Source organism: Coregonus lavaretus, assembly GCF_964263955.1.
Source record: "Coregonus lavaretus genome assembly, chromosome: 2".
NCBI lineage: Eukaryota > Metazoa > Chordata > Actinopteri > Salmoniformes > Salmonidae > Coregonus > Coregonus lavaretus.
This window is the reverse complement of record NC_139989.1, coordinates 5391764-5407793: the sequence shown is the minus strand read 5'-3', so window position 1 is coordinate 5407793 and position 16030 is coordinate 5391764. Positions and strand designations below refer to the sequence as shown.

At 44.8% G+C, this 16030-nt stretch overlaps 1 protein-coding gene across 1 annotated transcript; it reads right to left on the bottom strand.

Annotated features, from left to right (window-relative positions):
- Nucleotides 1-798: 798 nt before the first annotated feature.
- Nucleotides 799-15484, bottom strand: anks6 (ankyrin repeat and sterile alpha motif domain containing 6). Its single transcript, XM_084178447.1, has 16 exons — nt 14893-15484; nt 11752-12278; nt 8885-8929; nt 8210-8414; nt 7950-8056; nt 7629-7780; nt 7268-7502; nt 6810-6859; nt 6342-6545; nt 6037-6208; nt 5686-5885; nt 5351-5537; nt 5196-5263; nt 4958-5074; nt 4701-4797; nt 799-2135 (listed from the first exon to the last, which is right to left on the bottom strand). The coding sequence occupies exons 1-16, from the start codon at nt 15225-15227 to the stop codon at nt 2086-2088; spliced, it is 2751 nt and encodes a 916-aa protein (XP_084034573.1). The 5' UTR covers nt 15228-15484; the 3' UTR covers nt 799-2085.
- Between the last annotated feature and the right edge of the window lie 546 nt (nt 15485-16030).

Here is a 16030-nt window from a genome sequence, read left to right as displayed (position 1 = left end):
CCATGGCCAGCGAAGAGCCCGGATCTCAATCCCATTGAGCACGTCTGGGACCTGTTGGATCGGAGGGTGAGGGCTAGGGCCATTCCCCCCAGAAATGTCTGGGAACTTGCAGGTGCCTTGGTGGAAGAGTGGGGTAACAACTCACAGCAAGAACTGGCAAATCTGGTGCAGTCCATGAGGAGGAGATGCACTATAGTACTTAATGCAGCTGATGGCCACACCAGATACTGACTGTTACTTTTGATTTTGACCCCCCCTTTGTTCAGGGACACATTATTCAATTTATGTTAGTCACATGTCTGTGGAACTTGTTCAGTTTATATCTCAGTTGTTGAATCTTATGTTCATACAAATATTTACACATGTTAAGTTTGCTGAAAATAAACGCAGTTGACAGTGAGAGGACGTTTCTTTTTTTGCTGAGTTTGTCACATATGTGTGGATATGTTCACCAGGTCATTGCCCTCTCTCTCTCTCTCTCTGCTGTGTCCACTGTTTTGCTCCCTACAAATGTTTACTTAGGGCCCCCAAAAGGCTAGGGCCGGCTCTGCATGTGTAGGTATGGATGTCGGTATACAGACCCGTGAGCCACTGCGGCCCCTCATGATGAGAAGATTTCAAAGTTTCCCATCCCTGATCTAGCGGCATGGAGTGTTGAGTATATTCCTATGGGAAAATACATGAATATCTTTTGGAAACCATCATACATAAAGTTGAGAGTTAGTGTGGACAACAGTCTGTAAAGAGCAATGTGTAGGTTGTCAGCAGTCCTAATTCCAACGAAAGAAAACACTATGTCCATCTTTTCATGGGTTTTAATAATGACAGTTCAGCCAGTCACATTCATCATCAGACTAAAATGTACTTACTTTGCTTACACACAAATCACGAAACCTTGTACAAGAAAACATATTACAAAACTAACTAATAGTAAAAAAGAAAGGAGAAAAAGAGAAAGGCGGTAGAAAGCAAAAAATTTTAACAAATAAAAACAAAAAAGGAAAACAATCTTTCCTCATCATTCTGGCAAACCAGAATTCCTCCAATCACTTACATCATCAATATGTGACAATCTTAATCCCAGCCTCAAAATGTTATCTCCCAAATTCAGTTTTATTCACATTAACTCTACCCACATGTACACATTACCTCAACTAGACGGTGCCCCCGCACATTGACTCTGTACCGGTACCCCCCTGTATATAGCCTCCCTACTGTTATTTTACTGCTGCTCTTTAGTTATTTGCTTATCTATTTTTTACTTAACACTTTTCTAAATCATATTTTTTCTTTTAAAAACTGCATTGTTGGTTAAGGGCTTGTATGTAAGCATTTCACTGTAATGTCTACACCAGTTGTATTCAGCGCATGTGGCAAATAACATTTGATTTTACATTACGGGCCAGTTTCCCAGACACAGATTAAGACTAGTCCTGGACTCAGAAGCATGTTTAATGGAGATTCTCTTGATGTACTTTTTAGTCCAGGACTAGGTTTAGTGTCTAGGAAACCATCCAGGACTAGGCTTAATCTGTGTCTAGGAAACCGTCCAGGACTAGGCTTAATCTGTGTCTAGGAAACCGTCCAGGACTAGGCTTAATCTGTGTCTAGGAAACCATCCAGGACTAGGCTTAATCTGTGTCTAGGAAACCATCCAGGACTAGGCTTAATCTGTGTCTAGGAAACCATCCCTGAAGGTCTGTTCTCACTTAGTACATTAATCAGTGCCCAACAGTCTCAATCTCAGCCTGAAGGCTTTCATCTCCCACATCCATTAAGACATGCCTAGGTCTGTTCTCTCCTAGTACCCGTTCACTCCCTGTACTGTATCTCCCCTCCAGGTCAGCAGTTGGCATAACAGCCCTGTTGCCATGGCAATAAAGGATGGCCGCACATCACTTTGTGCTCTGTCGGTAAGCAGCTGGGCGTGGGGTCGCCATCCCCTGGGGGTCCCTTCGGTGCTGCAGCGTCCTCCCACACTCAGCAGTGCTCTGGAACGCTGGCGTCCAGTAGAGTCTCCTCACACCTGGGCTATAGGGTCATCTCTGACCTATACGGTTGGTCCGAGGTCGCAGCGTGGTGCCGTTACCTCTTGTTGGAGGTGCGCACCTGGTGTCGGACCCAGCCTGTAGGAGCTACAGGACAGAAGGACTACCATCAGGGCCGTAACCAGGGTTTTAGGGAGGTCCATAAGGATTCTTTATTTTTTTTACTGCATTTCTATACAATTAAAACACTTTAAAATGCTATTTGGAGATCAGCAAAAACAAGCAAAATTGACCCCTGCTGCTGTAAGTTCATTCACCTCATTCAACCTACAAACACAAAGGGGGGAAATATGAGAAATGATTCACACTGACGCGTAGCATCAGCGACTGTTCAGTCAGTTGAAATGATGAATTGCATAAAATCATAAACTCTTTACATAGATCTCGTTTCACAAATTACATAGCGTTCACATTTGTATTCCTAGGCATTACTAATCAAGCTCCGCACAACCAGACATCAATGGAGCACACAGATGATTGTATTATCACATTCACATGAATTATTAGAATATTACTTACGATTCTGTATTTTAATATCAGTGATGTAGTGGTAAAAAAAGGTAATGGACAAGACGAAAAACCACCAATATAAACGAAAACTTATGACATTTTTAGAACTTTGGTTTGCATTTTAATTATTTTATTTAACCAAGTAAGTTGACTGAGAACACATTCTCATTTACAGCAACGACCCAGGGAATATTATTATATATATATTTTTTAAAACTTTTACCCCTTTTTCGTGATATCCAATTGGTAGTTGCAGCGATGGGACAAGACTAACTCCCCTACAGACTCGGGAGAGGCGATGGTCGAGGGCCATGCGTCCTCCGAAACACGACCCTGCCAAGCCACACTGCTTCTTAACACACTGCTCGCTTAGCCCGTAAGGCAGCCGCACCAATGTGTCGGAGGAAACACCATCCAGCTGGCGACCGAAGTCAACTTGCAAGTGCCCGGCCCCCACAATGAGTCGCTAGAGCACGATAGGACAAGGAAATCCCGGCCGGCCAAACCCTCCCCTAACCCGGACGATGCTGTGCCAATTGTGCGCCGCCTCATGGGTCTCCCGGTCACGGCCGGTTGTGACACAGCCTGGGATAGAATCCGGGGCTGTAGTGACGCCACAAGCACTGCGATGCAGTGCCTTAGACCACTGCGCCACTCGGGAGGCCTGGGAATAGTTAAAGGGGAGAAGAATGAGCCAATTGGAAGCTGGAGATGATTAGATGGCCATGATGGTATGAGGGCCAGATTGGGAATTTAGCCAGGACACCCCTACTTTTACGATAAGTGCCATGGGATATTTAGTGACCACAGTCCTATCCGAAAGACGGCACCCTACACAGGGCAATGTTCCCAAATCACTGCCCTGGGGCATTGGGATAAATAAAAACATTCGACCAGAAGAAAGACTTCCTCCTACTGGCCCTCCAATACCACTTCCAGCAGCATCTGGTCTCCCATCCAGGACCAACCCTGCTTAGCTTCAGATGCAAGCCAGCAGTGGGATGCAGGGTGGTATACTGCTGGTTGTAGGCCTATAGGGAAGATAGGCCATGTCGAGATGCTCATATAGAAACATATCATTGTTTTTTAAGTTCCTAACTTGTTTGATAAGATTAGCACAGATTTGCTAAGGGGGCCCCATGGAACCACTGTACTAACCTCTCTCTCTCTCTCCGCTCATTTCCCATCTCCCTAGGTCTTCTCCCCTTCCTCCTGCATGCACTGCAGCCTGCCTCAGCCTCACCACTGAGCGCCACATCACTGTCTGTCTCAGTAGCCTACTCTCTGTAAAGCAAAGTTATTATGAGAACTTAGTAGCGTATTTTTTGCTCCTGCTGAGGTAGGCGCCGTGTAACGTTAGGTTCTTACTTCATCCTTCTAGCTGACTAAGTAATACTAGCCAGAGCCCTTCTACATTACTGCAATAGAAGTCTCTGACATATCTATAAGCGACTACCAATTGTGCACTCATTCTCCGAGAGTCGGTTTTTGTTTGTTTGGAGGCGGTCTGTAGACATGGCAGGAGTCGTGGGACGGTTTTAAAATTGTATTTTGTCAGAAATCTCGCAAACACACTGTCAGCAGCGTCTCTAGTTTTGCCTAAATCTCTATTTAGCCGACTGAGCTGGGGTGGTTCGTTTCACGTCTCAGGCCCTCGACATGTGCCACAAGAGGGCGAAGCTAGACGTTTGAGAGAGTGGTGAATGTGCTGCTAAAAAGGCAAATCCATCCAGGAGGCAAATCCGGGGGACGCAGGCGAACATACCACTCTTCATGATTCTACTCGTTCGCAAAGAGGCAGCCACGGTTAGAACTCAGTCAGATCAAGAATATAAGCGTTCTGAGCTTCGATCAATGCTGGGAGCAATATTTAGATGTTGACTCAATTTATTTTCTGTATTGTGTACACATTTTTTATATTTTTTATTAGAAAATATTACAGAGGTCCGGATCTCTGTGTCCTCATATGTAGTTACAGCCATGATTACCATGTAGGCCCACTAATTACAGTCAGGCTATGTAAGCAACTTAAGGAAGTGTTGGAGACATTGGTTTATAGATGGGATGTTAACTTGTAATATTGGAATCGGACGCCATGTGTCCTACATCCTGGTTAGGGGTGTGTGACATCATAACACTCACAGCGTGGATGTCCTGGTGGTCTAGGGTTGCTGGCACTGCTGCCAAAGGAGGACTGGAAGTTGTGGATGGTCTCCTGTAAAATCTGCCTCTCTCTCCCCTGCAGCAACAATTCAGGTGAATAATAATAATACATTGTATTTATACATTTTAATTGGATGTATCAAGCTGTGATCTCTCTTTGGTAACTAAACACATAGAAATAAACAAATAGATAGGCACGGAACACAGAGGGGGGTGAGTAAATATTGAAAACACACCTTCCCAGCATTAAGTTCAGAAATAGCTGCCAGTATTTGCTGTCTAGGCCCGTCCGTCTTAATCCCCAGTTCCTTTAAATCTCCATCTGTTAGAGTAAGGAAGGCCTCCATATCCACCTGTAATGGATGCACATTGACTGAGTGAGTGGATGACATGAGATTTAAACCACAGCTATGAACATTTTAGGATAAGTAGCAAAGACACATTGGCTTAAGCTATAGTGAGGATAACGCATACCTCTTGCTCTTCGAATATGGGCTGGTATTTCTCCAACGAAAGTTTCTTCAGGATACTGGACAGCTCATCTGGGTGTAGTGAGAGATCAACAGAGATAAGCAGAGGAAGGGTGTGTTTTTAAAGTATTCATACAAACCAGAGATGCACTGGCTCACCCTCGTCGGTGATGGTGCCACTGCTGGAGCCGCCGCTGCTCTTGGAGCGCGGGTGGGAGGAGGCGGAGGACAGGGAGTCCCCCGGGGGAGGCTTGGGGGTGGGTGATGGAGACGGGGTCAGGGTGGGAGAGGTGCTCTTGGAGGTGGAGGAGTTCCCAGACTGGGGTCTCTTCTTTAGGTCAGCTTTCTGTAAAGAAAATAGATGGGTGTGAATCACTTTGATCATGTTTTGCTAGTTAACACTGATATGTTGTAAGCGTGTATGAGCCTTTATAAATGTCTTATAACAAGGCTTGTAATATGTTGTCTTTCTATGTATCAATATTATATCTGACCCGTCTGGAGTGGACGTCGCTCGACACCAGGCTGGGGGTGCTGTGGATGTCTGGGAGACTGATGTCAGGCACGGTGGGGGAAGGAGCAGGCACAGGGGTGGGGCTTGGCACCTCTGCTGCCTGGGCCTTTGGATCTAACAGGCCTGCAGCTCTCTTCCTCTGGGCAGCAATTTGAGACAGGACGCTGTCTGAACTGCCCCCTGTGGGGAAGAGAGGAAACGCAGCCCATGAGGGGTAGCACTACCACTGAGTAGTACTAGCACTAGCTGTCTGCTCAAATCTCATAGATTAATAGTCTGAAAGTGTGTGTGTGTGAGACACCTAGCCAAGTGTGTTTTCATATGCCTGTACCTGAGCGGTTGTGAGAGTCTGGCCCATGGCGGTTGAGCCCTGCCACCCCGTTGGAGCCCCCTGAGGAGTGGGGGGAGTGGTAGTTGCCTGAGTTGGAGGGGGAGGTGGATGAGGGGCCCTTGGTGAGGCTGGGGAACTTAATGGACCTGCTCACCACACGACTAATAGAGGTCTGTGACACAGCATGCAAGGAAATAATACTTTTTCTTCACTCCAAAATTCACTCCAAAATCACAATTTATCAGTGGTTTTCAATTACAGTGAATTTTTTTTCTTTTGAAAATCATCAACAACACGTGACTCACGATGTCAGAGTTGCCGCTGCTGTTGAAGTTGGCTTTGCCGGGCCTCTGTGGCATGGGCAGCCGTGAGGCTTCGCTCTTGCCCTCTTTGATGACCCGGGAGCGGTCTGAGTTCCACGGCTCAAAGTTCGACGGGGGCAGAAAGGGTGGGATCACTGCCTTCAGCTTGTCGTTGGGCAGACGGGTCAGGGGCGCCCCATTTCTCAGCTGAAAGTTTAGTAGAAGTTCAATTCAATCACACCAGCATTGCATTATCTATTCAGTAGCATGCACAGTAAATAGGCTATGGTCCCCAGTCCGGACAGAGCATCTCTATTTTCACCGTTTTGTCAATAATATCCACAATGTGTAGCAGTTTTACACAGGACTCCACTGTTAACGTCAACTGAAGTTTCAATTAAATGTAGCCACAGGGCTTATCATTGTTAATTAATTTAAATTCAAAACCTCTTCAAATGTAAATATTCCTACCATTGCGGTTATTAGAAAGTCATCCTTTTCTGTGCCCGTTCTGCCAAGACCTATGAAACAGATACAAATTCACTTTCAAATAAATAAATAGGTAGTTTAGTAGAACCATACTTGACATTCTCTCATGTTCCTGTATTGAAGGCCCAACTGTTTCAGCCACTGACCACAAAATAGAATGTTTCAACTAAATCTCTCAGGAAGAATATGGCCATTGTGAAAAATGAACCGTTTCAAAACATCAGGGAATCAAGATGGTTTCTAGGAAATGCCACTTACAGACATTTACCATACTTTGTTCAATTCCCATTTCTCACAAACAATCCATGTACAATCAGTAGGACAGCTTAAGTATTGCTTATTCTAAACTGACTATACTGTAAAATTAAATACTACAAAAATTCAGCTTCCAAAACAAAAACATTGTTATTTGGAAAAGTCTTATTTCCCCTATGTCTCACCACTGTCTTTGCTCTTGGCTGTCCAGGCCGTGCTGATGTCAGTACTCCCCGGGGCTGCAGGGAGCGCCACCGCTCCGCTCGGGGTGACACTCTTCCTCTCAGCCTTCATGGTGGCGTCCAGAGGCACCTCAGGTTCGTCTGGGAAGGGGGCCAGGCGGTTGGAGGACAGCCCGTGCCTTAGAGTGTGGGTGAGCTTTAGCCTCCGGAACCTGTTAGACATCCTGTTCCACCATGACTGGACAGGAAGGAGACAGTAGTCATGTGTCATATGATAATAAACAGAGTACACAACATACGGCCCGCGGGCGAAACGCAGCCCAAAATCTGATTTAATTTGGCCCTGATCTAAACAGTGCCTGACCTTTAGTCCTCCTCTGTCATCGGGTGGTACGGGGACGTTGTTGAGAGACTGCCTGCTCTTGGAGCCAGTGAGGGGAGTCCTGCCCCGGTGTTTTCCCTTGTCTTTGTCCACCTGCATGCAGACTGACGCCAACAACCTCACCAGCTCAGTGTCTGTGGCCAAGAAAATGGCAGAGTGTGACTGGGGTGCATTGGGTTTACCAGGTGTACTAAGCACTAGCAATGATAACACATATCACAGTGCAAATGCATTATAACACTTCACACTGACTATCTACACCAGTACACCCAGAAGCAGCGGCTGGTTGTGTCGTGGCTTTACCTGGGTCATTCAGCAGCATGACCAGGTCAAAAGCAGTGTATCCATTCTTGGCTCGCAGGTTGACATCTGCACCCTGACTGAGCAGATACTTCACCACGTCTTTATTCCTATGAGCACAGGTAAGAAAGAAGAAAAGCTTAGATTAGAAGACAACTTTTAAAAAATCACCCTGATGTGTTTTAGCCGTTGTGTGTTTGTGAATTTGTCTGTGTAGAACAAGAAAGTATAACCAAAAAGGCGGTCACGCGTCACATATTTACCCATGGTACGTGGCCTGCATGAGGGCCGTCCAGCCGTGTACTCCATCTTGTTTGTCCACGTCAGCGCTCTTCTCCAGCAGGAGCTGCACCACCTCCAGCTGCCCACTGACGGCTGCTATCATCAGGGGAGAGGCGCCGTCCGGGTTGGCCATGTTCACCTGGGATGGGTCTTCCTCCAAGATCTCCTTCACCAGCTGGGAGTTTCCTGGGGGACACACACATGTACATGTGCAAACACACACACAGATATGCGTATGAACGCACACACAAGATTACCACAGACCACTCAATTCCAGCTACATACATTCTTATTGAAACAAAGGTCTCTGGCCTCCACCCAAAAGTTTCAAATGTTTTCAGCCCTCACAGACCCCACACATTCTTCCCTCCCAGGGTTTTACAATTACGACAGACTGCATTGAGCAACCATGTAAGACTGCCCAGTGCCATGTTAGATTCTCTCAAACTCACAGTCCCTACTTCGGGAAGGTGTAAGTATGACTTTTTGGTTGAACTACATTCATGGTTGGTTTACCTACTGTAAATGCATGGTAGTGGTATGCCCACTCTTGCAGACATAACTCAATACGACAGCTTTCCCCTTACAATGCAATACGTCCTCTCACAAGGCAAACCTCTGTTTGTTTAGTATGTGTCTGCGTCCGCTAAACTCACCTAACTTCAAGGCACTGAAGACATCTGGTCTCCTCTTCTCGTCATCTATGAGAGGGTTAAAAGAACAGAAGATGAATGTACTAAGAACTGAAAACCTCTCAGTGGGTAAAGCAACAATCCTACATGGTCACAATTAACTATGTTACCCAGCACCACCACGCACTACCCCTACTGCTGAACCCAGTCACATTGGGTACCAGAAGAAGACAGGGAACACTTGAGTGGAGAAATACTGGAGAGTTGTACAGGCTTGAGTCAACAAAGCTCAGTCCAAAACCACCAGGAGAGTGGACCACAATCACATGACTGCTAGCCAGGGAGACGGATGAGGGAACTCAAAACACTGACTGGTCCTTTTCGTCCTGAATTGTAGTTAAGGTTAATGTGCTTACCATAGCATAAAATACCTATGTATGCATTGTAAGAATGCAGTAGTGATATGGAGAAAACTTGAGCAGTGTCCCCGCACATTGACTCTGTACCGGTACCCCCTGTATATAGCCTCGCTACTGTTATTTTTACTGTTATTTTACTGCTTTTATTTTTTACTTATCAATTGTTTATTTACACTTATTTTTTTTCGTAAAACTGCATTGTTGGTTAAGGGCTTGTAAGTAAGCATTTCACTCTAAGTTGTATTCGGCTCATGTGACAAATACAATTTGATCTCTGTTATATCAATTGAACTGCCAAAACATTAGGGAAGATGCATGCAGAAAATATGTATATTTTTTATTAGGGCTCAAAGAAGGCAAGATTCATTGTACACAATCTGCACCACACCAATGACATAAGTTGTCTTTCCAGCTATACAGGCAGATATAGTTAATAAATCAAATCACATTTTATGTCACATGCGCCGAATACAACATGTGTAGACCTTACCATAAAATGCTTACTTACAAGCCCTTAACCAACAATGCAGTTCAAGAAATAGAGTTAAGAAAATATTTACTAAATAAAATAAAGTAAAAAATAAAAAGTACACAATAAAATAACACTAACAAGGCTAGATACAGGGGGTACCGGTACCGAGTCAATGTGCGGGGGTACAGGTTAGTCGAGGTAATTTGGACATGTAGGTAGGGGTAAAGTGTCCTGCCAGGTCTCTGACCTCCTCCCTATAGGCTGTCTCATCGTTTTGGTGATCAGGCCTTGTGTCGTCTGCAAACTTAATGATGGTGTTGGGGTCGTGCTTGGCCACAAAGTCGTGTATTACAGACTCGGCCAGGGAGAGGTTGTAAATGTCAGTGAAGACAATTGCCAGTCGGTCCGCGCATGCTTTGAGTACACGTCCTGGTAATTTGTCTGGCCCCGCAGCCTTGTGAATGTTGACCTGTTTAAAGGTCTTGCTCACATCGGCTACGGAGAGTGTAATCACACAGTCGTCCGGAAAAGCTGGTGCTCTCATGCACGCTTCAGTGTTGCTTGCCTCAAAGCGAGCATAAAGGGCATTTAGGTTTCCCTTTGTAGTCCGTAATAGTTTGCAAGCCCTGCCACATCCGCCGAGCATCAGAGCCGGTGTAGTAGGATTCCATCTTCGTCCTGTATTGACGCTTTGCCTGTTTGATAGTCATGACTCATTATAATGGGTAACTGTCTGAACAAATTCTAGGAAGCTTCAGATGTTTAAAGGGATAGCTCACCCCAAAATCTAAGTTTGTTTTCATTATAGCTCAGAAGGTGGTCTTGTGTCTGTTTTAAATGGGAAATATTGGCACTATCCATCTAACTACTAGGCTTAAATGGTGCCAATCTTTCCCATTCATTTGGAATGGAGGCCTGCAGATTTCTCCTAATGCATTTCGCAGGATCTACACAGGAATTTGAGGGAGAAAAGATCCAAATAATTTTTTTATTTAAGGGTGAACCGTCCCTTTAAGGTGGCACTTCATTACCCATGTTCAGAAGGCCACAACATTGTGGGACATTCAGATATAAATATATGATGTACAACAGACTTGCCTCTCTGACATGTAGAGTAAGGAATCATGTCAGCTCTATTCGTGACATTTCTATCTGCAGCCCTGCATTACAACAATTTGTCAAAGAAATGCAGCGCTCAGACGTTTTCAAGGGTAGGTTTCAAATTCAGGTTCCCTCCTGTGTACTTCCTGGCCAAACACAAGAGGCACATCAAAGAGAACAGGTGTCTAAAGGGGGAACTCTAACAATGTCTCTTTCTTTTAGACACACAAGGTGTGACCAATACTTTACTTTCACTTGAGTGTCAATTGTAGTGTTACAATAAACATGTTACACAGCTTTGAGTGAATTAGAAAACGTTCACAACAATCGAGACTACTACCGATGAGGTACCAGGACAAGATCTGCTGAAGACTTCCTTTAAGTCTCAAAGATGAACTTGTTGCAATCTTATCTGTGTATTGACTAATGACACTCATATCAAAAATAGAAAAACTCTGCTTTGTGCCTTGTTGGCCTAATTTGACTGCATATCAAATTAGTGTTTCTCCTGAATGTTTCTTCAGCGGGACAGAGATCCCTGAATCAGCATCAAGGCTTGCCAACAATAACATTTCCTAAACCAATTGAAACCTAGCCTAAAGGTTTTGGGGCAGGGGGTAACAGAGTTAGACGGGGGTCTGTTCCAGTCCACCTAAGTAGGCGTAATGGAAATACTGGAAAACTGATTTCCGACAGTGTGCAACCGACCAGGGTTCAAATTCGGGTCTCATACATGTCACATGACTGTGTTAGCCCGCCAAGCTAAAGCCTAGACGTTAGCTTGGAAAGCTAACGCAAGTCTTCGGGTCTCAGGCTGGGTTACTCATCACATTAGTGTGGTTCACCAAACCACCTTCGTTACAACTGGACAGAGAAGTGAACTCGTGGCTGTTCCATACCTGGCTGTGGGCGCACGGTGGTGATGGAGTCCAGGTAGGCCTTGACATCCCTCTGCTTGAGCTGCAGCGACAACTCGAAGGCAGTCTTGGCCAGCACGTTGACCTGGTCAGGGTCCGCCCCCCGCTCCACCAGCTGCTGGGCCACGCCCACCTTCCCACTCAGCGTGGCCAGCATGAGGGCACCCCAACCCGTGGTCTTCTGGGAAAAGTTCACCTCCGCCCCCCACTCCAGGAGCAGGCGAACGGATGCCTCGTGGCCATGCTGTGAGGCAGCAAGGAGTGCCGTGATATCCATGAACTCCCTTCCGCCCTCGCCTCCGACGCTGTTGTTGCCGTTGGTGATGCCCTCGGCGAGTGCCAGGTGGTCGTAGTCATCGACGTAGGCGCCGCTCTCCAGGAGAAGCTTGGCCACGTGGGTGTGACCGCCTCTGGCCGCCATAGTCAACACGCTGGCCCCCATCCGGTTCCTGCCGTTCATCTCCGCCCCGTTCTCCAGCAGGATGTGGGCCACATTTAGATGGCCAAACCTAGTGGACGACAAGACAATGTCATGGAACTGTCCAAAGATTTCCAAAAACGTACTAAGATCATCTTAAGTCCATTGGTAGGCAATGGACGCACAATGATGTTAATGCTTAATGTTTTGAAGACTAGGGGCACTCTCACATGGGGTCATAGGTCACATGGTACACAGGTGACCAGGAAGTGTTAGGAGAGAGGAGAGTGGTCATGTCTAGATGAGATACAGCTTATGTCAAATTGACATCAAAAGTTGAAACAAATTGAATTTTTGATAACCATTTTTTGTAACCTTAACCTAATTCTCCTAACATGCCACATTAATTATCCTAACCTGCTACGAAAAGTCAATTCTGGGAAACTGTATACCATCTAGTCAAAACCGAGGAGAGCATATGGTTCTTATCATTAAGATGATCTATCTCTTTAAAGGTAGACTCAGCAATATGACATAGATGCAGTTCTAAGTAAACATATAATTGTGGATCAATTTCCGCAACAACTAAGACCATTGAAGCGCGAGCCTTCTTTCAGCACCATGAGTTGTCCATTTCCGATTGATGGTGCCGCAGCTGCTGCTTCAAGTTTCAGAACCACAACGTAAGTTACTCGAATCTGGCTTATTGTGAGGTCAATAACTATGATAAAACAGGACTACATCATGGGCAAGAAACATAATAAAATCAATTATAGTAGTAGTAAGCTATCAAATTTGATCTCTCAAACGGAACAGAACATACGCTATAGGCTAGTCCACGCAAAGTTTTTAGCACTAGGCTAATCAAAAATTATTTTTGGAAGAATCCTTTGACTCTCCTCCTGAACTGGCACCGTAGGCCTACAAAGCACAGCCATTGGTTAGGTAGCACACAAAAACGTTTTTGATAAGCAAGAGCAGAGCAGGCCGGGGCTCAGGGTTGGAATATCCATTTCAGTGTGTAATGCAGCCTAGTTTTATTTACACCATCCCAGCTGCTATCTTAGAAATATAACTTTGCTCTGTGCTTCTCTGAGCATGCACTTGGTAGCCTATAGCCTATAAACTATGGCTCATCTTCTTCGATTGGTTTTAACGGCGGTTGGCATCCAATGTTAATGGTGCATTACAGCCACCAGCTGGACGAGGTATTGAATAAAAAAAATTTAAAAACATTGCAATAAATAAAACAAAGTCCACCTTTTTAACATGTAGCATTTCACTATCCCTTGGTTGATGAGAAATCTTCACTGGTCGTGGTGGCTCTACTACCATTGTTTCTTCCCCGCCACTCGTTCCTTCCAATGTTCTCACCACCTCCAGATAGGAGACAAGCTGGACACTCCTTACCCTTGCCACCTCATTCTCCTTCACCCGAACAGGGCACTCCAGGAATTCAGGTGCATGTTCACCTCCACGGTTGTAGCATTTCACTTGGCATATGATACTCTTCCCTTCTGCACACACTTGACACATGACCAAATATTTTACATTTATGACACTGAAGGGGCTTGTGCACAAAGGCTCTTACAGGGTATCTCATTAATCCTAACTTTATATGAGAAGGGAGAAACTCTTCATCAAAGAACAGTAGCATGGATTAAGTGAATTTATTTTCTCCATCCACCATACAGGCCAGTCGGCATGCACCAACCACTCCATCGATACCTTCAGTAATATCTTCTGCTTTTATTTCTTGCGCCAACTCAGAAATAACCCCCTTGATAGGCGCCCTGCTACGAAAATCCATGCAGGAAACATTCCACTCCGATATCTTTTTGAGTCAAAACATACTTCTTCTGCTCCGCAGACACACAAAAAATCTAAATAAGACCACTTCTTGTGACCCTCACCGACTCCACACATTCCAGATTTTCCTTGAGACGTTGAAAGGATTTCCCAAGTAGCATTGATCCAAACCCTCACTCAGACTAAAAACGAGTCTAGTGGTTTCCTATTTTCCACCACAGCTTTACTTCTCGTTTAGCTTTTTCTTCGCCACGGTAACCCACGAATTCTCACTTTCTGTACTATTATCTTAACCCGACTCACTAGCAGTTTCAAACAAAACCTTAGTTTCCGCCATCTTCCCGACCAGCTATGGATCATTTGATTGAGACCACACTAAATAGCCTATAGGCACACTTGATATTGCACGCCCAGTGGAGAATCAGAGATGAGGGGCGGTATCAGGCACACACTGATATATAGTCTACTAAGCAACTAATTTTAAAACACTGCGAAATATTGAAATTTCATCAATTACCAATTACATGACCCTCCCCTGGACTAGATTTTAAAAAAATACTCAACCCTCCCCTTGACTGAAATTGAAAAAGCATGACCCTCCCCCATTTCCCTCCAGGTACATTATGTAAATGTAGAACCAACCATTACTGCTCGAACACACCCAATATCTGCGGTGCTGCTCGTGGCAACGTCATTTCGCTGAGTCTACCTTTAAGATGATCTTTATGGAAACTCACCCCTGCCTAGTATGGATTGTTTTATTTATCATGCACAATCTTCTGTGTTGTGCATATATTATAATACAATTATAACATTTTGATCGGGGACACACCCATTTAACATCTGTATACGTTATTAACCAATGTCATGAGCACATAAACTGGTAGCAACCACACCTTGTAGCCTGCATGAGAGGCGTCCAGCCATAGTTGTTACGGCTGTCCACCGAAGCCCCCTTCCGCAGTAGAAATCGGACCAGATTCTCATGTCCACTCGCCGAGGCGAACTGCAACGCCGTGTTGCCCTCTTCATCTGTGCAATCCACTGGCACCAGCGAGAGTCCCCGGGTGATGTCCACAACATTGCATTCCGATCCCGCTTCTGACCGCAGTCTGCTTTGCCTCCCGGACTCTTTCACCCCGGGATCAAGAATCCCTCGAGCAGTTTCGTAGTCTCCTTCATCACAAGCACGAAACAACAACAGTGCGTTTGCTGGAACACCTAAATTCATCTCCGAGGTTAGTTTGAGTTCCAGTTATGGTGTTCTAAAACTTTTCTCCTCCTTAATCCAATGTCTATCGGCGGCCCATGTTTGAAAAGCATGACGCACTAACAATAGTAAAGTTCTCCTCGAGTAATACGGCGTTTTGGTTTGTACTATAACAAATATTATCATAAAAATAAAAAGCAAAAAGCTTTTTATTTTCTAATGTAACTCATTCGCAGCCGGTTACTCTCTCGTCTCAACCTCTGGAAATGTTGCCATTCTGCGCGTGCGCAAAATGAAGAAAACGTAAGAGCAGTCTTTTTCGGACCACCTTCTTTTTATTGGACAAAAAAATAATGTATTGGACGAAACGAGCCCCTTGGAACATTAAACAAATAGTTGAGGGCTACAGACCGTGATGCATGGTTAAAATCGATCACATTAATTTGTAGTATATTTAATGGTCAACTTTAATATTCATTTAGGCATGATAAAGGACATGGGATTTTGGATATAGGCCTACTGTTCTCTAGGCTTATAAATGAGAGAACACGGCACTTTTTTCATCTCTGAAACAATGTATAGACTATGACGTTTCTCTTTACGCTACTGCTATTGTTTTATATTGCTGGTTATTAATTTGGAGTTGTGGTTGTTAATTGAATTGGCAGTTGTCTTATATGAAAGCATTATAAACATGCATAGGCTCATTATGGAACGGTGAGCTGTTATGAATACAATCAAAATAGTTTGAGGATACTGTGCAGAGCTAAATCCATATTATACACAGATACAGGCTGCAGTCAAATTCTCTACTCTTCTCCCCG